The 27,381-nt window shown below is 43.9% G+C and overlaps 1 protein-coding gene across 4 annotated transcripts in view; it reads left to right on the top strand.

Moving 5' to 3' along the window:
- Nucleotides 1–248: 248 nt before the first annotated feature.
- runx3 (RUNX family transcription factor 3) overlaps nucleotides 249–27,381 on the top strand; it is a 50,404-nt gene continuing 23,271 nt past the window's right edge. Inside the window, exons 1-5 of one of the 4 annotated variants that reach the window (XM_034575739.1) lie at nucleotides 249–574; nucleotides 892–1,003; nucleotides 19,811–20,052; nucleotides 20,822–20,978; nucleotides 22,411–22,515. In XM_034575739.1, the coding sequence (XP_034431630.1) occupies nucleotides 946–1,003; nucleotides 19,811–20,052; nucleotides 20,822–20,978; nucleotides 22,411–22,515 (562 nt within the window). In that variant the 5' untranslated portion in view covers nucleotides 249–574; nucleotides 892–945. Of the gene's footprint in view, nucleotides 575–724; nucleotides 1,004–19,810; nucleotides 20,053–20,821; nucleotides 20,979–22,410; nucleotides 22,516–27,381 lie in introns of all 4 variants that reach the window. The other 3 variants (XM_034575738.1, XM_034575736.1, XM_034575737.1) reach the window with 3 other exon arrangements.

Below are 27,381 nucleotides of genomic sequence, written 5' to 3'. Positions count from 1 at the left end.
TTCTCTCTCTCACTAAACAGGGAGCAGGGAGCCACAGTGGCGAAGGGCCGCTGCCTGGTTTGAACTCAAAAGAAAATAGAATGTTTCCAAAACTTGGACGACTAATGAAAAGTGAGAGTGAAGACGGCGAGTCAGAGAGAAGGAGAAGCACGGAAAGTAAAAAAAAAAAAAAAATTACAGAAACCAGAGAAGAAGCAAAGACGATAGGAGAAGAGAGGAAGGGAGGGTGAGAGGGTGGGAGGGAGGGAGAGAGGCCCGGTGACCTCACGTGACATGTGACGTGGGCTCCACCACTCACGGAGGGGAGTGTGTGTGTGTCTCTGTGTGGAGGATGGCGAGGAGGATGCAGAAAGACTGTGGCTTTTAGCCTTTTTTACTAGCGCTGGCGTTCCAGTCAGGCCGCCACCATCGTAGGAGAGGAAAGAGAGAGACAGACCACGATATCAGGCTAGCTGGCTAACCTCAGACCCTCAGCCCCGCAGCGTGACAGAGGACCACAAACCCAGCCCTCCGCGCCGGCCCACTCCCACCACCCAGGCTTTGTTGGTTGGGCCCCCTCGCATCTCCAGCCCTGGTGAGTCCACCTCCACACCTGGAGACACAAACTCTCCTGTTGCCTCATTTGTGAAATTATTCATTTCTGCCTTTTTCTTCTCTTTCTCCCTCTGACCCTTTTCCTCTCCACTTCTCCCTCAAACATCTCCTGCTGCTGCTCTCTCTGCAGGCTTGTGGCTTGGGATTCCTGCGGTGGTCACAAACCCTAGATTCTTGGTTGCAAACGGGCTCCGAGCTCCAGGAGTTTTGTCTTCTCGTGCTCTCTTCCTTTTGCTCCCACTCCCTCGTACTCTTTTTTTTTTTGCTTCTCAATCCTCCTTTCTTTCCCCCTGCAAGGTCGGCGGGGATCGACTGAAGCGAAGGCTCCACTCCTGTCCTGGCGACCCTGTCATGGCATCCAACAGCATCTTTGATTCCTTCTCCAACTACAGCAGCAATCTGCTCAGAGGTGAGTGCGGATCCTCCCCCCTCTCTCTCTCCCCTTATCCACCTCCCTCCCACCACCAGCATCCCTCTTTCTGTCCAGTTGACATTTCAGTGTGACAATGTGTTTCTTTACACAAAAAAAGTGTGTTCAAATGTGAGCACCGGGTGCTTCTTGAAGTGTGTGAATGCATTTATCTCTCTGTCAACACACACACACACACACACACACACACACACACACACACACACACACACACACACACACACACACACACACACACACACACACACACTCTGAAGGAGGTTTACAAAGGAGGATCTGATTTGCACAGCAGCCCTCATCCAGTTGACTGATATGGCCCTTAAAGGCCTCTGCCTCTCGACTCCTGTTGTTTTCTGTAGGCTTGATGGAGCGGCGCCATAATGGGATTCTCACCACAGACATTCATTATCAAGTGAAACTCTGCGCTCTCTCTGTGAGAATACGAGCTCAGGGCTCCACGTGATCGGGCCCTTTACTGGAAGACGGCAATACAATAAAAGAGCAAAGCAAAAAAAAAAAAAAGAAAAAGAAAACATATTAGTCCGTCTCTCACTCTGCTTTACTTCCAGGAGGTACTTTTGGTCTGTGTGGTGAGGTGAGTGCACTATACTTGGAGACGCTAAACGTTAGCCTCAATGAGGAAGCCATTTGTTGCCATGGTGATTCCAATCAGATGGCTTTTACTCGCAAATAGCTCTTGAGAGTACGAGAAGTCGAGGAAGGTGGCAAAGTTTCACCTGATTTGAAATTGAATGTTTATGTTTATTCCTGTGCAGTGATGAGGAAGAAAACACAGAGATGAAGTAGTCAGTGTTGACACAGGATTTGTTATATCGGACAGCCGGGGGAAATCAGCTGTTCCCACTGTTCCTCACACAACTAACCGCTGAGACAGCCACCATAAGGCAGAAAAAGAAAAAAAGGAAAACTAAATCTCCTTCCCAATTAAGGCCTTGTTGCCGTGTTAATTAGAGACAGCCACAGGAGAAGCACTACCAGCTCCTAATTGTTTGCAGAGGATATCTTAAAATCTCTGGAGCCTCTTTCTCACACACACACACACACACACACACACACACACACACACACACACACACACACACACACACACACACACACACACACACACACACACACACACAGTCAAACACGCGCGCACACACACAGTCAAACACAAACATGCTCAGTACATCTGCGTCTCACATGGGAATAGTCCTCTGATATCCCCTGTGGAACCGCAGTGACAGGGGATGATGTTCCAGTGTTCTCACAGCTTCTACAGACACCCAGGCATTTATAGTTTCCTTCTGACAAGGCTGAGCCCCCCCGCCCCCCCGCCCTTCTTTCTTCTTCTCCACAACCGCTGGATCTGCATCCCTTTATCTCCTCGCTGTTTACAGATCAGAGTGTCACCGACCTCAGGTTTCATGCATGCCATCCATTATGCTTTTGAGACACTCTAACCTCTAACGTTATGTGATTTCTGGGGTGCCTGATCTTGACTTTGAGCCCAGCAGTGAGGCACTATGTGAGACAGTAGGTCAAAAGGGGGGCAGAAAAAAAGGAGACAAGCATTTAAAGCTGTAATCATCCATTGGAAATCATTAGTGAAAATGTAATATCCTTTTACAATTCATTCTGTCAGGAGACTGAAAGTCAACTTTGAGAGAACAAAGGCCAACAAGTCATTAAATCCTCCAGTTCAATCTGAAAGCATTTTAAATTGGGACTACCTCATGTAAGCAAAATACCACGGCGGTTCGTTTAACAACTTGCGTTACACAGGAAAAGCTTTTTGGCCGAGGGTCTCTTTAGAAAAAAACTCAAATCAAACTGAAATTAAGAGGAACGGCTAGAGAAAATCAAGGAGACTGTTAAATGTCTGGCTTCCCGATCACTGACTTAAATACTGTGTGACATGCAGCTTATGGAAATAATGTTATCATCTCCTCATAGGTCAGGAAATACTGCTGCAACCTCAGTTGTCTGAGACGTGACACAAAGGAAGTACACTCATAACATTTTCTAAATTGGAAAAAAATAAAATAAAAAGTTTTAAATCTTTAATATCTTTTCTTATCCCAGCATTTGAGATGCAGGATAAAATGGGGAAAAAAACAGCACTATGTATTTCATCGCAACACAAACTTTTAGTTTATATAGTTTATGTAGTGTGTAGGTGTTACTTTATAACTCGTATACATGTCTGCCTATCTCACAGTGCAGACTGAGAACACATGTAAGCATGTGATGTGCAACATCAGATGCACTTCGCGTGAGAAGCGAGAGGACGCCTCACCTCAGAAACCTCAGAAACACACACACATGCATGCACACACACACACACACACACACACACACACACACACACACACACACACACACACACACACACACACACACACACACACACACACACACACACACACGTAAAACATATGACACATGCACACCAAGTCACAAAGAGAGTAGACAGACAGTGCGATGGTCTTCGTCATGGCGACTACCTCAGGACGAGAAAAAGCAGAGAGATGGAGATGGAGAGCTTTCCATCGACGAGTCGTTTATCTGATGCAGACTAGATGTGCTGCTGCACTTCGCTGATAATAACCACAATGAGGCTACACCTGTTAACCTTCACACAGAGGCGCCACTATTTATTCAGAGAGCACCATTTCTGAAGTGCTTATAAAAAAACTGAAAGGGTAGCAGGTTAAAAACTGAACAGTTTAAAGTTCAGTGAGTTTTCCGTTCCTGAAATATTGGCAGTGTTTGCGTCAGGTGGGGTACCTGGTTTATTGGGGCTGTTTGGTGGGTCATATCCTCGACTCTCCCTCCAACGTGTTGCTGTTTTACACGGGGGTCAGTATTTTTTTCAGAGTGCTACACTCTTTGGAGCCAGCTCCCTTTGTGGCAGAGAGAAAGGCCCCACTTTATTAGGGTGGGAATGGTTTTATATGTTTGGCTTATTGCGCTGCATGAATGGAAGTGAGGGCTTGTGTGTGAGTTAGCGCCATGCCTCTGCACCACAGTTGTAGCGAGGTTATTTTGGAGGATTCTGGGAGGTGGTCTGGTTTGTTCTACAAGTGTTGGGGAGGGGGGAAAAGCCCAGAGAGACACATGCATGCTGTGAAGGGAAAAAAAGACACTTTAAATGAATGCAGTGCTAAAATGAATCATTCACAGGGGATAAAACTCAAGATGAACCTCAAGCACGATACCACTGACAAATAAAACAGGCACTATACGGTAGCTGAAAAAAGAAAAAGACTATAAATTTAATAGAACACATGGCTGGCCTCTGGTGAATTTATTAATAACAAAGTCATATGGCAAAGATTTTTTTCCTCCTCTCTTAAATTAACATGCTTGATTGGAGCTCATTCAAAATCCTGCTGAGTGTGAGGCCCCACAGTGACGCCAAAACATGAAGAAGTGGCTGAGCGGGCTGAAAATCTGTAACCAGATATCAAGAGTTTCAATATTCTAAAGTGAAAGCAAATAATAGAAAACGCATGACAGCCACAGAGCGGTGAAATCCTGTCTCCAATTTAGCCGAGTATAATATCTATTTATAAAACTCTGAAGGCATATTGGATAGAGGGAGCGCTCTGGACTTGATTAGGGATGTAAACGTTTTTGGGAGGTACTTATTTACTTTTTGGTCCGTCTCGCCGTTTTCACCGTCTGTCAACACGACTTTATGGGGCACACTTTCAGGGGTTGCCAGTGAAATAGCTTCCAGGTAAAGCATGCAAAGGGGCGTGCTGATTATGTGGTTGACTAATCCTAAACCTGCATTCGCCCATGCACACTTTTCGGGGTTCAAACCGCCGTGCTCTGCACTGCGTTGGTCAAGGTTAAAGCCGCGCTAAGTGTAGTAGTAAATACAATTTTCTGGTGGTCGGCAAGCAACCACAGTGGCCATATTCTTTTCAGCCGATCTGATAATATGGATTTATGCCGTAAAGGTTTCTCTGACGAAGAGGAAAACGTGTTCTGAAAGGCTGAGCAACTTGTATCAACAAACATTCCTGGAGGGGTTTGTGTGAAAGTAAACTGGAGATGCGTCGGCTCTGAAGCAGCAGCATCCAGTCTGGAGCATGTGAAGTGGGATCGGAGGCTGGGGGGGGGGGGGGGTCAAGCCAAGCGGGCAGGAGAGAATATACCCGTCTGGTACAGTTCATCCTGAGTTAGACTGCATGTTAGACTCCATGATGTGATTGTGCACGACAGCTGTGAGAGCAGTGAGCTCAGTGGATGCGTGCTGAACACATTCGCTGAGGTCATCCTCACGTGAACATTACTACAATACTATAGTCCTTCATGATTATAAACTGCTGGTGGTCAAAAATTATTGGGATGAGAAACACAAATGTCCAGATATGATGTGAAAGGAATTCATAATGTCTAGACCAGCTTCTCTAACCGGCACCATCTGACATGAAGAAGAAATCAAAAACAAGACGTTGGCAGTAAAATAGGCAGACGGTGAAAATGTAATTGGATAATGAGGTGGAAATGATCACAATATAAAATTCTTTTTTTACTTTAAAATAAAGTAATACTCATACCGGATGAGGCTCTATGACTCATTTCTCGACCGTTAATTTGCTTCACATACGAGCTGATAATATTTCATATAAGGCCTTACGTTAAAATGATTAAATCCACATCACTGTTATTAGCCTCTTCATGATCTCATGCATCCTGCATGACGGACCACTAAATGAAGGAAAAGCCTTCCTCGCAATTTTCAGTTTCTTAATTTTGTTTTAAGCCTACGCCCTAAACCACAGTCCGGCCCCACAGCTTATTACATGGTGAGGCTGGGATGCTAGAAAAAAAACACACACAAGTATTATTGGGAGCTAATCTATGTATTATTACGTTACATTTATGCAGCAATTACACTCGTATTTGGAGTTTGCTTGCAGTTTAAGCTGTAAATGGGATTTGTAGAAATAAAAGTTTTACTTCATCTCAGTTGTTTTCAGTGAGTGTGACCTGACATTGACTCAGATGAAGACGACTTGTTGTTGAGACCCCTCCCTGTATCGTTAAACTGAACAACATCCTTTCTGTTGCAGCGAGAGAGAGTGGAGGTAAAAAGCAAAAAAAAAAAGAAAGAACGCCTGTGACTAAGCACAACGTCCATCGCTCTGCCTTGCACTTTTGTTTTTAACATTACAGTTGCATTTCTAAGCCACAAATTACTTTAATGGGCGGGCATGGGTCTGGCCGTGCAGCACATAAAACTGACTCAAACTTATGGAGATCCCACATGTCCAGAAACATATCAGCAGGCAAAAACTCTTCTTCTTCATCTTTTTCTCTTTTTTTAAACACATGAGATGGAACGCAGGAGGAATGGTGGGTTTTATATTATCATGTGTGAAAGTTTAGCAAAGATCTAAGGCCCAGAGGAACTCATTCTGTCACCATCAAAGCCCTAAAAGGAATGTTTTTCACAGACAGAAAAAAAAAATCCATCCTCCAGACTGAATCTTCACTTCATTATGAGCAACTTTAATCATGCTCAAAGCATCCTTATAGTCTGCCCCTTTTCCCATAAGCAATAAAGAAAAAAACTTAATTACGGTGGAGGAAAAATGCAGATAATGATAGGATGAGAGAGGCTTTAGGCTATGAAATGTTTTCTTATTCTCTATTTTCCTCTATTTTCCCAGATTTGTTTCCCTCCTCAACTTGTTTACATACAGTTAATTGTTGTTGCTGCAATAAAACATGTTTTCGGGTTGCTTCTTTCCTCCCCTCAAACACAACTTTAACCACAGGGAATTGATTTTTTGTGGAGGCAGCATTTCAAAAATGGGATTTTAGTTTTCTCTTTAGACTATTCATGGGGGGCACCAATAACTGGCTGTAATGGGCCACCTAATTGTGCTTTTCTGCTCAGCACTGCAGTGAGAGCTCAGCGTCATCATCACTTATGTTTTGACTAAAAGAAAAGTGAATGAAGAGTTTTATCATTTTCTGAGAAATATGCTCTCTTGCAAAGAGTTAGAGAAGATTGATATCACTCAGTGTAAGTTGGTTAAATATGAAACAACAACAGGCAAGCCAATGTTGTGTTTCAATGTTTGTTATTAAGCAGCATTAAACAAAAACTAGTGCACGTATTCAGTTTAACGTTACGAGATAGAGCCTGTTTCAATGTTTGTGAATTTCTCAAGAGATAATGCAGAGAACTAAAGGAAAAAATCTGACATGTGAAGAGTGCTAATATCTATGAACAGGTTAAATTATGTGAATCAAAGAAGGGGGGTGATTTTTTTTGTTTTTATTCAACCAACAAACTAATGTACTGGGGTGAAAACATAACCTCCTTGGTAGGAGGTAATAAAATATATATTTCTATTAAATTAAATTGATCTATCATCCCTGTAGTGCAACAGGCTTTGCCCTGATGTAAACTTTAATGAGTTCTCTCTACAGCTGCTCACTTCTGTATTGGCTCAGTAGGAAACATAATGCCAGGGATTCCCCCTCAGCTGTGCAGCAGAAGTGTCCCTTCCACCTCTCCTCCACAGTCTGTCTGCTGTGAGGTCACTCTGTCTGCCTCGAGTACCGTTCTCAGGGTTGCAGATGCTGCCGTCACGAGCACAAACGTACGGCACAGCTTTATGGTATATACACACACACACACACACACACACACACACACACACACACACTCACACTCACACGCACACTCACACTCACACTCACACTCACACTCACACGCACACGCACACACACACACACACACACACACACACACACACACACACACACACAAATCCGCCGCGTGAGTTTCTCCCCGTGCTGAGTCAGAGAGGAGCAGTGCATGTCAACATGATGACCGTGACGCTTCTCCCCTCTAAATGCTGTCTGACCTCACCGTAATAGCTGGTCAGGACTAACATATGGTCTCCGGATGCCTTAGCCCAGCAGAATGATCCACACGGTGACTAAACAGCAGCGAACTTCACTGAGAAAATATCAATGCCTGCTTTTCTAGATTTGTATAAAGTACAAAATTTGTATCTGGTGCTTAAAAAAATATTGAACCGACTTCTGTGTACTGTGGTTACCCTCATATTGACTGAGCTGAGGTTCTGTCCAGTGAGATACTACATTGTTGAATTCACTGTCTGACCAAGAAAGGCTCTTTGCATGACAAGGGAGAGTTATCGCACTAAGAAGCTAAATGTGACCTGTTACTCATAATACATATATTTGTAGGCAGGAGGGTAACAAGAACTAAAGAGCATCCTTAAGCATTCTGTTAAGTTAAAGAAATCTAGTTAGTCCTTAATTAACCTGGGAGTCCCCTCCAGTCACGTTTTACCAGGACAGCTAGCTGTGCCAACACTGCCAACCTGGCAGAGAAACATTTGTGTCAAAAGTGCCTGAGCACGACTTTACCCCTTTAATCAGCATGATGACATAAGAAGCAGACAGCAAGCCAGTCATTCAGTCCGAGCAGAGTTTGATTAACCTAATCACCAGGCAGCCAGACTCCAGGCTTCTGATTGGGTTTACAAACACACACTTGTCATCGTTGTGTCATTAGCTCGTTGTTAGCCGCAGCCGCCTTGACGTGGAACAGCGACGTGCCGGGCCTAAACACAGCAATCTGGGGGATTAGTGTGCAGTTACAGCACAGCCCGAACGCCTCGGGCTTGAGTCGAGGAGGGAAAAGTCCTGCCTCGCTATGCGAGCTCCACGTGGCCCCGGGTGCTAACTGTATACATGGGCAACGCCACTACTGATTAGCGATGGAGATGATGAGAGGAAACATTCAGGCACTTTCGGACAAGCGGGTGGTTTCCCGTACTCCAATTAAGCCAAGTCCTTGACTCAAGCATTGATTTGAATGGAGGGACTCCATTGAATGTTTTAGCCTCCAATTAGGTTTGGTTAATCCAGAGCTGGGACCTGAGCCCAAAGACATCACAGAAACACAGTGACTCTGTGCTGCTGCAGAGACGCTCGGTGACATTTGGAGATGATTAATTCTCTTTTGATTTAATTTGAAATCAATTGGAATGATTGTACTTATTGAGCAAAACATTTTGATGTATAAGAGATGACAATGTTATGTGTCTAAGTGGTCTCCAGAGCTCCTTGGCTCACAGGCCGAGAGTCGCCACACCCATGATTCCTTTCAATGAAAAGGCCCGAGGGCCAGCGGCGGACTTTCCAAGAGTTGTTTCACGTCTGTGGAGGAAAGTGGCACGGACGCTTGTCAGGAAACCAGCACCGGGTTCCTGCTCGAATCTGGTCGGATTTAGCGGTGACTCAGATGGTGCTCGGGAGGCCGAACCCCTCTGAAGAGGGAAAGAAATGCAAATTATATTATTTGGGGGCTCTTTGAAGTCCATTTGCACTTGAACGAGTGTGACAGAACCTGGAATGACCCCTGTTGAAAGAGTCCCTTAATAGTGATGAAAGAAGTTGAAAGGGACAAGAAATGATGACAATAGTTTAAAAGTCGGAAAAAGTGTACGTGTGTGTGGGTGTGTGCGTACGTGTGTGCTCATATAAAGCCATGCTTGAATGTGGCGTAGCATCATGCAGGCACAAACAACTAGAAATTTGAATATGAATACATAATGCAGCTGAGAACAATACATCTGGCCCGGTGCCCTCTTGGCAGCGTCCTCACTGACTTGTGTTTTGTTGAGTACGTTCGTGTCATTCATTTCATACATACCTCACCGTGTTCTTTCGCAGTAACAGGAACCTCGTCTCAAAAAATAAAAACATGTGGCTTTTGTTGCAGGGAGGAATGAACAACAGCATTCCATATGCGACCACATCAAAGCTGCCGCACGCCATGGGGCTAAATGAGGGCAGACTGTCCTGCTCGCCCCTCCTGACACGACTGCCACTAATTAACCAGAGATCTAAAAACTGACACTTCCTCTGGATCACTCATCCTCGCATCGCCACTGCGCTCGCCACGGTTTTGAAACGCGCGGGGGCTTCTCTTTGGGGTCCCAGTGAGAGGGGACAGCCACACAACAAGCACAAAGGAGCATTGTCTGCTGGTGAAAATGTGGTTTACAGGCTCTGCTATAATGGCTTGGTGGTTGCTGGAAGCCATGCGCACTTCCTAATATTCGGCTCACATGCGATTTCATTTTGAGAAAAGACTGACTGTGGGGCTTTGCTTTTGTGTGAGAGGGACGCCTCACAACTTATTTTCTAAAGCCGACAGGCTCCCTCACCCCCCCTCCCCGCTCCTCACCCACTCTTCCCCTCTCTGGTGGCGCTACTATATTTGTGTGGGATCTCTAGCGATGGAAGAGTAGACACAGACTGCGTTGCCAGTCAAATGTGTTCGGGCTGTCAGACTGAACGGCTTCCAGCGCTGCGATCTGTCTCCTCTCCTCGTCAGTGGGAGCTGTTTGATCTGACAGAGAGACTCCATTAGAGACACAGGGAAGTTCAACTGCTGGGAGGTTGGATGGCTTCAGCAGTCAGAGTAGCAGCCCAGAGAGGAAAAGGTTTGCACACACAGTCTGGTTGCAATCTTGGTGTCTGTGCTGTGTATCTATAAATGTCTCGGAGCATTACTTGTCCTTATTCTAGGTGCGTGTGGTTACACGTAGACGAGTGTAACGTAAGAACGCCCCAACTGAGGCTGACATGTTTTTGGGGCTCTGTTGAGCACAGGGGTGATGACGCAGTGGGTAATGATATCATAAATGTGCGGCGCTGCTGAGCTGCAGTGACAGAGAGAGTGGATGAGTGAGAGTGAGAGAGAGCTGGTAAAACATGTTGTCTTTATAGGTTGCCCTCGGTCGCACCGTGGTGATGACCTCACAAACCTGCGCCACAGTCCAGCAGTGTAGAGTCAACACTGGTGTCAGAGTGATGAAATAATAGACGTTGGTTTAATAAATATGCATCAATGGTTCAGCCATAGACTGTCACTACACTCCCGACATCTATTGTGCATATGAACTCCACAGATCTCATTTCTCTGAGAGAATTTTTCAAACATTATTAGAGAATTAGACACGCTCAGGGTAATTTCATCACCTGTTTGCAATATGTGATATCTGTTCAAAAGAAGCACGGAGAGTGAACTGATGTGGCTCCTGTGAGAGATTCGTCTCCTGATCTGTGTGTGGCAGCTGCGCTTTGGCAGGGCTCTGGCTTCGGGGCTGCGTGGCAGTTAAACTGTCACTGGCAGGAACTGTACTTTTTTTTTGCACAATGTGAATGGAGCGTGACAGCAGCACAGGTGTGTGAGTGAAAGTGTGCGCTGCTTAGAGGTCGTAAGGTTTGTCACAATTCACAAGTTTCTCTTTGTCCCTGAGGAGCAGTCTTCAAAATCTGGAAAAGTCAGAGTGAGTCAGGAGGCAGTCTGTGTGTGTGTGTGTGTGTGTCTGTAGGGGGTGGGGGTGCTGTCACTTTGGCAATGCAACTGCACATATTGCAGCGATTACCACAGCGGAAAAATGTTTTTCTGCAACATGCAATTACTACAGATTACAGATTGCCGTCCTTGCATCAGAAGCACTCGCCAGAAAAAGAGAAACACTGTGCATTTGTGTGTACGTGGATCTGTGAGTGTGTGTGAGTGTGTGTCGTTACACACAAATAGACAGTCAGAGTCAGAGACAAAGAAAGATGAGAAATGATTATAGCTCACACTAAAAACCACAACTGAAATAAAATGGGGGAGTTGACGTATTTATGGGACTCATTTAGATTTAAAAGTTATACTGACTTTCAGGGGTAAATAAAGACCCTGGAAAAAAAACACAATCTTTCCTACAGTGAAATGAAGAAAAGTGGAACGGGGCACATTCTGTAGCCCTTTGTCCATCATCGTCAACGTTATGAAAAACATACACTGACGTCCTCATGAGCCTGAACTCCACAAGTCATTTCAACTTCTGACTTGACGTTTGGTTCCAGGTTACAAATCAGCCCGAGTATCAAGCAGCTTCCTTCAGGTCACACTAAACAATATGAGCCTGACCGTGGTGCTCCGCAGCAAGGCAGGGCCCTATTTACAATCCCACCAGATCAAAACTCAACCCAAAGTGCTCCTATAATAGCACTGGGTTCCTTTTGGTGAGCTTACCATCCAACGCTACTTTTAGTGGGTTTCCAAAGAATAAACAGGCCCGCGAACCACATCACAGGCTGCTGACTGTCATCGTTGGGTAAGTGTACCCGACGGATGATGTGAGGGCGGAGCGACCGTGACACTGGGGTTTACGGCGACTTCCCCCCCACCCTCCCTGCCTGCCTGCCTCGGGTGTGGTGTTTACCATTGAGCTGCCACCGGGGGGACAGGGAGGGGGCTCGACCACATTCATGCCGCAATCACAGTGAACCCATCGCAGGGTCTCGACTGTGACTTTCATGACCTTTGGGGTCATTGTTAACAAGACAGAAGTGAGTCATGATTGTTCTTGGTATCAAAAACTCAGGTATGTTTGGTTGCATTATGCTCACACAGCAAATCTAATCTGCAGTACCCCCCCCCCCCCCCCCCCCCCCCCCCCCCCCCCACTCCCCTGCAGCAATGTTCAGATCCTTCTCTTGAGTAAAAGTACAAATACCACAGTGTTAAAATACCCCATTAGAATAAAAAGCCACATAAGCACAAGTTGTTATGCTTTCATTCCAAGATCGTGGCTTCAAAGTTATATTTATTTACTATTCAGCAACATATTGACACATTGTTAGCACACATTTGCTAAAATTATTGCAGGAAGCAGTGACATTTTATTGATTGTGAATTCAGCTTTTCAAAAATTAAAGAATGGCTGTTAAGTATAATATAGTCTTTTAGCGGAGAGATTGCTTGTGTCACTAACAAACACAAATTAACCACATGTTATCATTACATTATCACTACCAATACATTTATGCCCAAGTAGTATTTTACAGCTGTGGCTTGTTGATTTGGAACCAGTTCTAACTGTGTTACAGCGAGTTTAGTCAAGTGGTTCCCGACCTGGTGATCTGTCACCCTCCACAGGGTCACGAGATCAATTTGTGGGTTGTGAGTTAATTAAGAGGCTTGAGAAGAAGGGAAAGGAAAAGCTGCACTCTGCTTCTGTCTTCATCATTTTGGACTACTCTGTGCTATCTGTGCTTAAAATATTGGCTAGTTTCAATTCTTTGGGCCTTGAGTGGTTATCGACATAAAACCATCTGATAAGTTATATTTTAGGCTTATCACATGTATTTTCTAAATGTAAAAGCTGGAAAATAACTAGTTGTAATAGTTGTCAAATAAACGTTGTAGAGTAGAAAATACAATATTTGCTTTTTGAAATGTAAGTGACAATTAAAGGTAGGGTTGGTAATTTCTTTGAAATGCTTTTCATCATATTTGTTAAAATCCTCTTCACGTCCCAATAGCCATCAATAAATGAAGCCGAAAATAATTAAAAAGCCTGTGGCCCTCTAATAAACACAACCAATCTGACCACGAAACGACATGCCTTCTTTTGTGCACCCTGCCCATGCTCTCACTGTGCATGACCAGAGTCCTCGGTTGGAGAGACATACGCCGCTGAAGCAGAGACGATAGCCCGAAGTTATGCCTCTTTCACACCAAAATAAGCAAGTTTTGTTAATGCAGGTAAACCCGCTCAATAAAGCCATAAAACTCTTTTCACATTTCCAGTAGAGGAGTTTGCCTGTTTTTTTCCGTGTGCATCATGTTCAACATCACAAACGCACCAACAACTGAGGTGCTCTCTCACCTCGCTGTCTTGCCAAATTAGCGCATTCACCTGGGTGTCAGGATTCCATTACTGCTGAGTGGAGCCAGAGCCCAGAAAAACCCTTTTCTACAGCAGATTAATTTGTCCCGGGAGTGAATGTCGATTGAATCCATTCTCTTACAGACAAAAGCCAGATGTCAGTGGGGTTTTTGACCAGTGGAAAAGGGGCTTAAGTTTGTGTGTTTTTGGGGCGCAGCTTTATTAGAGGGCCGATGGGAGGGGACAAGAAGCATCAGAGGCGTGTTTTCAAAGTGTTGCCTGCCCTTGCTAGCTTTTCCAGGATTACCAACCCTGGCTTTAAGTGTAAAGTATCATATAAAGGGAATACTCAAGCAAAGTGCTTTCAGTAGATTGGGAAACATAGTGGCACCATTACCAAACCCACTCCCATAATGTGTTCAGTATGAAATGAAGTGTCTGATAGACAAATACGTGCCTGAAAAATGAATGCAGCCTTTAAGAAGCCCATTTACATTCAGCAGACAGAAATAAAAACATAGTCGAAGTCGTCCCCCAGCAGCCATTATGCTGCTCAATTGATTCGTAGGGCTTTAATAAGCCCCTGGCTCCGCTCTGCACCTTTTATAAATGTAAGCAGAGTATTAAAGATGCATGAAATGAATGCTCTCATTGTCTCCTCTGCATGGTGACTGCTGCATTTCAGCTCATCGTGCTCACAAAGTAATTAGTTGTTGGGTTTGGAGGTGTCACCATCCTCCTAATCACTTTAGTGTATACTCTAAATGCCTTCAAGGATCTGAGATTAGGACCTGACAACTGGATATATTATAAAGCATTATAAAGGGCAAACTATAGAAGTACGGAAATTGAAATAAAGTTTTCTAAGGATCAGGAGGAGCTAAAACAAAGCTTGATTGCACAAATGAATTCCAGAGATCATTAAAACTAACACAGACAGTCTTGGTGGACAGAAACATAACACAAGAATTGATGTGATCAAAACTGTTCAATGTGTTTCCTATTTTCTTGTCTGAACATCAAAATGGACAAAACTGACCACCAGTTGTGATGTGCTGACACATTATGTAATCAAAATTTGAGAGGGAATCAGCGATCAGAGCAGCGAGAGCCCGAAACCCAAACAGTCTGTACCCACTCACTGTTGTTTAAAAGTTTCTCCATATACTTGTGTATATAAACACTCGCTAGACGCTAGAATATGATTTGGCTTTGAGGGGACTGGCACAAATGGTTTTGGTGACTTACATCATGCTTGAAAGTCTAATCACAGACACTCTTGTCATATCAAGCAGAAAAAGTCCATTTCATAGGGAGCTATGGTTCAAAAAAAGGGAGGGAACGGTAAACAAGCCTGGCGTTCCACAGCCACCGCAGAATTCATCATTCATACAAAAAAATACCCCAAGCCCCAAAGTAGAGCTAATTTAATCCGAGAGGAATAAAACTCCATTTCATAGAAGTCGTCCATTCAGAACACTCATATTTCCACTGAGCAGAAAACCCCCGGCTGAAATCCGAGCAGACACTTTTCGGAAGGAATGCATTCGGTGGATTGAGGGCCAGCGCTCGCCCTGTAATTTGTGAATGTACAGAAATGTGTGACCGCCACAGCTCCTCTAAAGATAGAAATCTTTGTCTTATGTCATCGCCGAACCTCAAACTATTTCTAATTGCCCCCATAGAGCCCCCATTTCCAAATGAATAGCTACCCATCCGAGGGCTTATGTGTGCGCGGCTGAAAATAGCCTGGGAGTTTACACAGGCTAATAGATCATATTCAGCAAAAAAAAAAGAAAGAAGGGATCTCCACGTATCTGAGCCTGTGCCCATCTTCAAAGTGACTTTTAAGTGGCACTGAAAGCTGTGTGGGTGGCACTTAGGGGCAGGTATACGTTTACAGAGCCCAGAGGCTTCCACTGGTCCCTCCGCTCATTGGGATCATACTCTTCCTTTTAGTCTTTACAATCTGACTCTTCACACATTAAACCTGAAGTTACTGGGGATTGGTTTTATGCACAAATATGATTGATCTTTGCACTCTGAGGAACCTTATGATTTATATTTAGAACTCATTCTGTAAATGTATTCAGGTCTCACCAGAGTCCCAATTGACACTGTGTTTGACCGTGGTGCTGTAAGACTTCCTGGTTTCTCTCAGTCCTTATTTTTCATGTAGTGACCCATCAGTGAACAACAATGTGATTTCTTGATTTTCATCAGAAGGCTCAGTATTCTTTTCGCTCTTGAATGGTATAAGAATCGAGTATGTCTGAGGCCTATTTGAGGTGGGTCCGGGGTTTCACATATCCTCCAGGAGTTCTGTCTTGATTTCAAGCTCAGCCCACCCCGGATCATTAAAAATCGTTCAGGGCCACGACGGCCTCTGTCCTCAATGGCTGTGCGGCTGAAACTGTAGAAACTGCATGTTGAAATGCAGAGGTCTAAATGTGACAGGCGCCCGGAGCGCACATTACAGCCGGGCAGGGTATCTAGCCGAGGCATGTGGTCACATATTAATAATGAACTAGGGCAGGAGGACGACTAAAATATCACGGGCATTGTCATTGTCCCAGTCGAGCTTTACTCAAAATAGAGGCCGTATGATAGCTGATCTGATCAGACATGACTTTTTTTATTTTTTTGTAGTTAGGATTGAAGAGATTTCACTGCTGCTGTAACACAGTGATCGGACTGTGAAACAAGGTTCTGTGATTTTTTAAGAGTTTCCATCGGTTTCCAATCAAAAACCCCAGAACTGACTCACATGAGGTTTTTCTTTTCCTTGGATTGTAGTGGAGGAAGATCTGTTGTCATCCGAACTGATGTTGCCCTAGGTGATATTGTCCTGTCCACATATTGTAGGGTCATTGTGTGTAGTGTCACCATCTATGGCCATGTCTATGTTATTTTTCATGTTGAGATGAGCTTCTCCGTGCTGTGCCAAAAAATGATTCCACCAACTTGGCTGTGTTGTCATTGTTAGATGAATCTGATTCTAAACTCAGAGGATGATAGTGATGGCCTTACTATCATGATTTAAATATTTTTAATATCTTTATTTCTTAAATTAGAATATTTTAATGCCTGAAATAAAATAAAAATAAAATAATGTTTTGATGTCCACCTCACAAGCAATGAGAGTCAGTGTTCAACAAGGTTAATATTCATGTGACCTCAAGAGAGACATTTTTTGAATGAAGAAGACGAGAATAAGAAGAGAAGATTTGTAGAACTAATATTTATTGGCACTTTTTGTATTTTGTTTTCTACTTGTGTGAATGATTCTTTAAGCATTGGTGGTGCATGCTGACAAAGCACCAGTGACAGTGTGATTTTATTAGGACAAATTTGATCCCACACTAACAGCTACAGTGAAATAAACATTTAGAATCCACATCTTATTTTCACACTTACACAAAATAGGAATTCTCAGTTTTTATGATTTATATCATTATTATTTTTTCCAACTTTCTGAATCTCTCCTCTGAAACTCTCTCTGTTCTGGGATCATAACGTTCAGGAGGAAGTTGTGTGGAAAAAAATCTAAAGCCACTCCGATGACTCCTCGCGCCACTTAACAGCACCTCATTTATCCTCGTGCGAGTAAACAACATAAAAACCACCGCACGCAGAAATGAAACACGTTGTCCGGTTATTAGGATGAGAAGTCGATTGATTGATTGGTTGATTGAAGGCGTTTTAAAATGCGCATGAACGAAAATCCTGATCAATATTTCTTTTAATGTGAATTTCATGTTTGCATTAATGACACTGAGTCAGATGTCATTTCATTTTTGTTTTGTGTTTATTTTTGTATTCATTGTTTTATAAACTTATTTCTTTCCATTTCCTTTTTTTTCTTAATAATTTCAAAAAGTGTCATAATCAAACACTATCAGGACTTCTAATGTTTCATAAAATGACTCGTGCATTTATAGTAAAAGACAGGAATAAATAATTACAATTTCTAAATGTTGAATTTAAAGATGAAAATGTCAAGTCTCGTCCTTCACACAGCTTCGGTGTGCTGTCAATAAACGAATAACTGTCTCTGAATTTATAAATAATTTCATTTCCCAATAATAATTAACTTGATTATGATTCAGGCCAAAAATAAAAATGAATATGTCTCCGGTTCTCTCAGCGACGAGAACTGCATCACTAACATAACTGTCGTTGAATTGACTTTAAGCAGAAATGTATTCGGAGGGTGAGAGCCACAGATGGAAGTTTCGTCCTCTCTCTCTTTGTGCAGAGGTGAAATGTCTGCCTCACACTCGGAGCTGACAGCGATTGAAAAGGCAAATGCGCCAACTAGTGTCAGGAAGCAGCACGGCGGAGGAGCTGTGCAGGGTGTGCCGTCATTTGACGTAACCCTCAGCATTTCATGGCTCCTGATGAATTCAGCCTCTGGCACACGCAGTTTATTAATCCGTTGCGTCGTTTGATGTGGAAAAAATATAAAGACATTTGCCTGTTTGCTTTAATTTTCTTATTTTATCCACTTCAGCCAATTAAAGCGATACCAATCTGTCTCATAACCCCATAATCTCCTCCCTTCATGAAAAGAAGGCATTTACCTGCGGAGGTGTGAAGCCATCAGATGTATAATAGCTTTTCAAAATGAATTAATGGGAGTGAAACCACAGGCCTGTGTCAAAATCCTGCTTTGGATCAATTGCATTTCATGTTGTTATTACACAGTTAAAGACAGTTTCATGTAAGAATAACTATTCATAATCTCATCAAAGAGGTTGTTCTGCACTAAAGCAATATTATCATTTCTTTTTTTACATGTTAAAGCCATTGCATTTAATGGCTAACACGTCTATAGTTGCGTTCAATCTCCCCAACAGTGCGTAATGATTATTGGCTACAATGTCAAATCAATTGATATTATTTTCATTAATTATTCAGCAGTTCTATTAAACCAAACATCCCTCCAACCAAACCCAGTCGTGTAATGTTTCTCTCTATTTATATATAAATCATATATATAAAGCCAAGCAGATAGAAAGGCACAGATATGTATCAACAGCTCAGCTCGTGTGTGTGTGACAACAGTTGCAGAAGGAGCAGCGGGAGGCTCTGATTGGTCCGATGAAAGCCCAGCCCTGCACATTCATTGGTGGAATTCGTCTCCACACTCCCAACCACTAAACACTAAAATGACTCGGGTAAAATAATATCGCAGCACTCTGCACTCCGTTCAGCCTCACGGCTCCTTCTCGCGCCCCATAACCCTGCGATTTAAAAAAAAGAAGGATAACCTAAACTTTAAAAAAGGAAATCCAGCTGGAGCCACGGGACATTTCCTTTTCTCCCACAGTGACTTTTTTTTCTTTTTTTCTGGGAAGATCCAACGAGGATAAAAGTTGCGAGAACTTTTACGCACGAAAAGGACCCAGATGTGCTTCAGTCAGATATTTTTAAATATTTGGTTGTTGTTTTTTACAAAGTGAAGTTTAGTGAGGTTTGAAGGGCGTCTGCTCTTTTAGTCGCGATCATCTTTCACAGGAAAAAAACTTTAAAGACGAGAAAGGCAAAAGTCTTCGCATCACGTCTGGATTATCTGACCTGTGCCAACAGATCATTGATCGCCAATAATTCTTTTATTAGGATTGATTGACTGACTTGTGTTTTTCAAAGTAAGTTCAGTAGTTTGTGGTGTTGATATATTGTCCACACGCGGCTGGGGTTGTCCATCAAGTGTACGTCAGATAAGACCGAAGACAGACTGAGCACGAGACTTTTAGAGGTTCTTTTTTGTGCGTAATTTTGTCTGAAGTCAGTGAGAGACAGAGCGACCCTGATGTTCCTCAGGCTGACACATCCTATGCACTGCTCACACTGAGGCTCTCTTCACCGACACTTCGTGCGCACTCGCCTCCATCCTCTGCGCTCTCACACTGAGTGGACTCTGAGACCAGCGGCGTTTGGAGAAAGATATTTTCATTCTCCCAAAGTCCTGCTCTTCTCAAACAACCCAGTCAGGTGGCACTGACCCAAGCTGTTGTGATGCATATTCCCGTAGAGTCGCCCACCACCAGACGGTTCACGCCGCCCTCCACGTCCTTCCCCTGCAGTAAGATCGTAGACGGCAACGGGGCCATGGCCACCCCGGGGCCCCTCAGGTCGCGACCGGACACCAGGAACGTGGTGGACGTCCTGGCGGACCACGCCGGCGAGCTGGTACGCACCGACAGCCCAAACTTCCTCTGCTCCGTGCTGCCGTCTCACTGGAGGTGCAACAAGACACTGCCCGTGGCTTTCAAGGCAAGATACATGACTTCTAATTATCATTCATTATATTTCCATTTTAATGACGGACACAGTGTTTTTTCAGTATAGTGAGTGCAGGAGAAAAGGCAAGAGATAGAGGCTGATTTTAAAGCATTAAAATAAATTTTACAGATGTCATTTAATTGAATTTATACATGGTGACTGGAAGTTTTGCTTTTTAGTTGATGCAACTTGCAGTTTTCTTTCGTGTTAAATTACCATAAAGTATATTTAGAATTTGCGTTCATTAGCTTCAAACGGCACAATCCAGAATATCAATATTACCTCAGAAATTGCAAAGCAGCAAAGGGGCCTGAAATTACAAAATGTCTGAGAGGAAGCTTGATATGAACTACACTTTTATTAGCGTATTACTATATTTTTATGGAGCCCACTATAAATTATTTTGATAAGATTTGTGGCTTGTGTCAAAATAAGTCTTGTTTTGCGTAAATCTTGTCTTTGGATCAAAGGAAAATAATCAGCAGTAACAGGTCAGGTCATGAAACGCATGCCACACACAATGTTTATAAAAGAGATTTAAATTTAGATTTAAATCTTAACAGGCAACGTGGGGGGTGTCAGCTCACAGGGTATCTACACAATTCAGTTTATTGTTGATGTGGTGAAACTGTAACAACATATTCATGTTTAATATTATGGGAGCCGGATGCGGTTTTTACGCGCGCAGTTGTGTACATTTTGGTTTGGTGACCCGGGGTGACCGTTCGCTTCTCATCTCCTCCCTTGTGTGTGCGCGCAGGTCGTGGCTCTCGGGGACGTGCCCGACGGGACGCTGGTCACCGTGATGGCCGGGAACGACGAGAACTACTCGGCCGAGCTGAGGAACGCCTCGGCCGTGATGAAGAACCAGGTGGCACGCTTCAACGACCTGCGCTTCGTGGGTAGGAGCGGACGAGGTGAGCTCAGACGCGCGCACGCACACACACACACACACACACACACACACACACACACACACACACACACACACACACACACACACACACACACACACGCACAATATAAGAAAATGACAAAATCTCTGCTTGTGCCATCAGCAACAATTACGCGCCTAACAACAACAGGGCACATTTCTTTATTATTTTCTGAAAGTTCAAATGTTAAATAGGTCAACAAACAGTCCTCTATGTGGCACAGACGCACCCTCAGTAAAGTGCCATCCATTACGCTTCTAAAAACCAAGCTTCTAAATTATTGTATGTCAGTGGTGTTGGCCTGCTCTCTGTTACAAAGTTAAAACCGCAAATGTGGGATCATTTATGTGCGGGTACGGCGAGTGCCCTCACTGTGCCAACTGACGTCTACGGGTGTCATCTGAAACATCTGGCGTGCGTCACGGGGCGCTGCAAGTGGCGATGTGACCATAGCGCTTAATATTCCCTAATCCAAGGTATTACAAATAATTACCGGCATGATGTTGTAAATCTGAGGGAAGGAGGAGAAACCATCGGACAAAATGTCAAAGTCGAAATTTTTTCATTGGATATTGTGCAATTTATTTTGGCAAAAATAATAATAGGATAATTACGCATTGACAGGCCTGTTTGCAGGGTGTTGTATTTAATGGAGGGCCTACATGCTGCGTTTGTTTATGTTTAGGGAATCAAAACCGCTCAATTTTTAAGACTAAATAACAAAAACCTTAAATAAAATTTAAAAAAAATGTCAACAATCATCTTCATCTATTAGATGTGTTTCATTCCCCTCAGGTCCACCTCTGATCTATTTAATCTCTCTTTAATGTTAAAAACGGCCGTGATTTGAGTATGGCTTCTCTTCGAATTAAAAACGGAGCCATACCTTTCATTTCTGAAGTCAATTATCCCACCCGAGGATTCTTCTTTTCCTTTCTTTCTTTTCTTTTTTCTTTACTTCCCACGCAGTCTCTTTTTAACGAGATGCGCCTTTCTCTGAACTGGAGGACGAGCATCGGACCCTTTGCACAATGCTTCAGCCCTCCTCCCCCTCCTCCCCCTCTTCCTCCTCTGTGCGCGGACTTTGATGCAGATGGGAGCAAGATCCTGTCTTGTTGAACAATAAACTATCGCTGTAAGCCTTCTCTGGAACAATCTGGAACACATTCCCCCAATAATCTAAATCATATACCACAGTCAGGCCATCAAACGAGGTGGTCCACTCCCCGGCCCCCTTTAAAATAAAAATAATAATAAAAAACTCTTGAATTCTAAAGGACGAAAGCGGGACGAAAGAAAATAAAAAGCCGGTGATGATCTGAGGCGGAACAAGCGAAGTATTGTTATATGAACAAGAGGGAAAACTGTTTTTCACATCACTAAGTCAAACTGTAATTTCCTAAATCTGCCGTAGGGAAGAGCTTCACTCTGACCATCACCGTGTTCACCGGACCCCCGCAAGTGGCCACGTACCACCGCGCCATCAAGGTCACCGTGGATGGACCCCGGGAACCGCGCAGTGAGTAATAGATCAATGCACGCTAGCAAGCACGCACGCGCACACACACACACACACACACACACACACACACACACACACACACACACACACACACACACACACACACACACGCACATACACGACTCTTGCGATTGCTAAAATTCACTATCTTGTGAAGTGTGCAGAGAAAGATTGGGGGTATTGTCATTATTTGTGTTTGTGTGTGTGTTTGTGTAGTATTATTATATTGTGAGGACTTAAATCTGTTGTCTTCCTTATGGGGAAAAACAGTGAGTCCCCATAAACTAAATTAATTAATTAATTCATTATTTTAAGGTGAAGACATGTTTTAAAGTTAAGGTTAAGTTTAGGTTAAGTTAAAGTTAAGGTCAAGGTCAGGGTTAGGCAAGTTGTAACTATGGCTAAGGTTGGAGTAGGTCTCAAGGAAATCAATGTAGGTCAATGTAATGTCTTATTACAGTCGTGACTTCAGTCGTGTGTGCGCGTGTGTGTGTGTGTGCTAGATTAATTGTGAGGTTAAGACTTGGTTTTGGGGTTAAGATTAGCATTAAGACTAGGTGAAGGCTGGGGTTAGGCACGTTGTGGTTATGGTAAACCTCCAGAGATGAAACGCAGCACAGTGCATTGTCCTCACTAGTATAGTTGTGTAGGTTTGTATATGTCTGTCAAAGTGTGTGTGTGTGTGTGTGTGTGTGTGTGTGTGTGTGTGTGTGTGTGTGTGTGTGTGTGTGTGTGTGTGTGTGAGTGCAGCATGGGCACTGGGACGGATCATAGTCAGAGGAAGCTGTAAAGCATAATTCAGGCATAACCCAAGACCACTAAGCTGAGTGAGTCTCCAAGCCGCAGGTGGCTCAGCTCAGTGGAACCCACCTCCTCCTCCTCACCCACCCCTCAACCCTACCTTCCCCCAGTGCTGGTCAGAGGGGTCGTACCTGCCCGACCACATAAGTGGCTCGTTGATTTAACACAGGGCAGAGTCTGGCCCCTGTTGGCCCTGGCAGGGAGGCCTCGCACGTTAGAGCTGTTAGCGCCACTATCCAGCCGCAGCTACATTCTCATGTGGTTTAATGCTGCTGTTGCCTCCGCTGGTGTGAGGGATGGCGAGGAGCAGTGTTGCGTTACCAAGATGAGTCAGTTGCTGCCGGACGTGCATGAGGTTTTCATGAGCGTAGGTGAGATGGGTAGGATTTCGTGACCTACCTATGGAGGGATGGTGTTTATGGTGGGCAGGGTTTTTCGAGGTCTCTGAATGAGTGGATAGCTGGTGGTCAGAGGGGGTGGGGGTGGAGGGGGGGTGGGGGGTGTGCAGGGAGGATTTAGCGCACAGTCAAAACAGACCACAGCAGGGGAAGAGAGAGTGGGAACGAGTGCCACATGAGGAGGGATACATGGCTGAGGGAGCCAAGGGGCACAGAGGAAGGGGCACAACCCCGCCACCCTCATTGCCAATCTATTTGCAGGGGTATAAAAGAGTACAGCAAAGGAGGGAGGGACAAGATAATAATAAACACAGTATGTGTGTGTGTATGTGTCTGTGTGTGTGTGTGTGGATGGTTTCAATTTGGCTGTCCTTTGTTTAAAGAAAAAAAAGGAACACGTGTGCCTGTGCATAAATGTGTTCTCATGTGCATCTGTGAATTTCTCTGCCTGAAATAACTGTGTACATTAAGATTGTCTCCTGTCTGTCTGTGAACATGTTACGGCTTCAGCTGAGGCGTCAGAGTGGCCGCGCTACTTTTACACTGGTGCTGGGTGCTATAAAGTGACACTGTTTAATATAGGGCAGGAGGAATTTAGGGCTCCATTAAACTCTATTACACGGTTACTGAGGGGGACTTCATAGAATGACAGAGAATAAACTTCTGCAAAGGCCGATTTGAAAGAATAAGTCTGAATATGATATAGTGTTTGATATGCAGTAACTAGAACCTCCAGGAAACAAAGATTGTTTGATATGAGAAAATGTTAAAATGGCTGTAACAGTCAAAGCTTATCTGAAATATGAATAATAAATCCTGTTAGTCTGCAGTGAAAACAGATCCAGCTGATCACAGTGAATTGAATAAGCATTTTGAAATACGGTGTATGTATAATATATTTTGTTGGTTTGAAGGAGCTGTCAGATCTGAGGCCGAGATGAGTTTTCAGTCCAATTTAGTGTATCGAAGGACTCGTAGCCTCAAAATAGAAATCACTTGTGAGACAAGATAAAGGACCTCTCACATTTTAACAAGAGGCACATTCTGAAGAGAATAATATCAGTCGTGTCCCGGCACAGTCAAAGCACAGGAACACACACTACCATTCAGACATTATTAGGACCATAAAAATATTCAGATTCTTCTCTAACCACAAGGCACCACATTATATCGTCTGTGCGACGTTCGGAGTCGGAGCAGGGAGGCACCGTTGCCAACGCATAAAACTAACAGCATTTTTTCATTAGGAACCTCATTCTCAGAGACATATTTATTCCGACCCTGCTTTGATCCCATTCCATGTTTCACTGACAATGCCACCACAATGTCGCCCGCACGCCGAAGCGTTGGTTGAAGACAGCCTGAAGCCAGCTTTGGCTGCTTTCTTCACCTGTCCGCGGGCTGGCAAGGCTGCAGGGCCCAGGCCTGCACAGGGGCTTTACCGGCTGTTTTGTGCAGGGCCTGCATTTGCATGGCTGGCAGCCGAGGAGCTGGCACCGAGGGGGTGTGGTGGGGGTGGGGGTTATTAATGTTTACTGATCCAGTTGGGAGAACCTGATGGACAGGACTGCAGTGGCAGCCCGCCTTCGGCAATGTAACAAAGAACAGGGTGCTTTGTGACAACACTTGAGCCGTAAAATAGACACATAGATGAGCAAGCATACGCACAATAACGTGTATTTAGACGTCACCACTCACACGCAAATAAATGTATATAAACACACAAGACAGCGTTCAGTTCCTGAACAGAATGTATTTTTGTCACCCGAGCTGCTGATTTCCTCATCACACATCCGGCATTCGTCACCCCACATCCCCACCCCCATCCTCTTTTCATTCTTTATTATCAAACTTCTGTCAAAGCCAAAACTTGAAACACAACTGTTGCAGTTGTTGTTGCAACAACAACAACAACCCTTCTCCATTTCTATCTGAGCCGCAGCTTTTATAATCTGCAAACAACAAGAGAGAGCATTAGGAGTTAGAAATGCAAAAAAAAAAAAAAAGCAGGTGACTTAAGTGCTGAGACCCTCGCTGTTTGTTGCTGGTATCAGATGCCTCCGCAGCGCCGCTCATACTCGATGCACCCTGCAGGGTTATTCTCAATTAATCCCACATCTTTATTTATGGTGTCATTCTCACTGCCTCACTTATACATGACATCAGCCACTGCCTATTTACCCACAAGGGAGAGGTCATTTGTATTTCTGTTGCCACATAGGGTCAATCTGGTCAAAAATATTTGGTGCTTGTTAAATACTTTTAGGAAATATGTCACTTTTTTGAGCCTCAAAAAAATATAGATATTTATGAAAAATATATAAAGAAAAAGAGTATTTACATGTGATGTAATTTAATAATTTTCCCTGAAAGATTTGTAAAAACAGATTAATTACTAATTTGTACTGTATAAAGTTGCAGAAAATAAATAAAGCTAAAAACAGCAGATTAAGAAAGTATTTCAAGCTTTCAAAGTTTGGTATTTTTAGGCATAAGCTTGTGAATATCTGAGGACACACTCAAAGCTGTTATCATCATTAAATTAAATTATTAAATCAACAAAGTTTAAGCGTGTATGTGACGCTGAAGTTACTGTACAAGTTAAACTGTCCAGACAAATCAGCTTATGGTTCTAGTAGGTATTTATCATTTATTCTACTTTTTCCTCCGGAAAATTTGAATCTTTCAGACACTTCTCGTTCCCACCCAGAGGTCTGCGGGCTGATAAGAAAGTTAGAGGAAATGGAGAGGAGAGACAGTTGTTTGCTGAGTGTTGTAGGATGAGGAAGCTGGTTGTACCGCAACGAGGTCAATGTGACAATTTGTCTGACGAGACAAATTGTCACACATGAATTCACCACTATAAACATGATTACACAGAGTTCACCTAATAGCTGCATAGATTCAGATGGAGGCCACACACTTTACCACCCACGGGCCCACGCATCCACTGAAAATCGCACAAGTGCCTTCGTGTTTTGTTGCCTCTGTTTGTTCGGCTGGGTGTGTTCACACAGCTCGAGGAGGAGAATGGCAGGCGTGGAGGTGGATGTGGTGGGGGTGTTGAGGCTGAGGGGGGGAGGAGGGTAGTCGCAGCAGTGGGGGGTGCTTGTTGGAGTTGGCGGGTTGATTCTATTTGCATTTGGCACACAGACTGTACAAAGTATGCAAACAGACAAACAATGACATTTGCTGTGTTATTTTTCCAGTGATATTGCAGTCTCTCTGCAAAGTTAACAACAAAAAAAAGATTGCATGCACGTTGTTGTGTGTATATTTGCGTGTGCGGCTGCTCGGCCCATGCACCTGCCAGGTGCGTCCATCTCTTTAAGTCGACCCCACGGCCCCGCCCGCGCTCCACAAATCACATGAAAGGCTCACCCTCGATGCGAATTGCTCTCTCAAAGGCAACTTTGATGTTTGAAAATGGAGATGGGTGTCTTTGAAAGAAAGGCCTACAGGTGTATCAGTGCCAGGGGAGGGGAAAACCAGTGGCATGTCTGACACTGGGTGCTTTCTTGAACTGCTAATGGCTCACCATGACTCCTAGATGTATAACCTGGAGACATAGTAGCCTACGCACATAATCCCACACACACACACATACAAATAGTGGCTAGCCTCAACAATCCAACTCATGACCACCTCATTTATGATTTGTTAG

This window comes from Hippoglossus hippoglossus, chromosome 22, assembly GCF_009819705.1.
Source record: "Hippoglossus hippoglossus isolate fHipHip1 chromosome 22, fHipHip1.pri, whole genome shotgun sequence".
Classification (NCBI taxonomy): Eukaryota; Metazoa; Chordata; class Actinopteri; order Pleuronectiformes; family Pleuronectidae; genus Hippoglossus; species Hippoglossus hippoglossus.
Note: the sequence above shows the minus strand (reverse complement) of the source record. Positions and strands in the feature narration are given on the sequence as shown.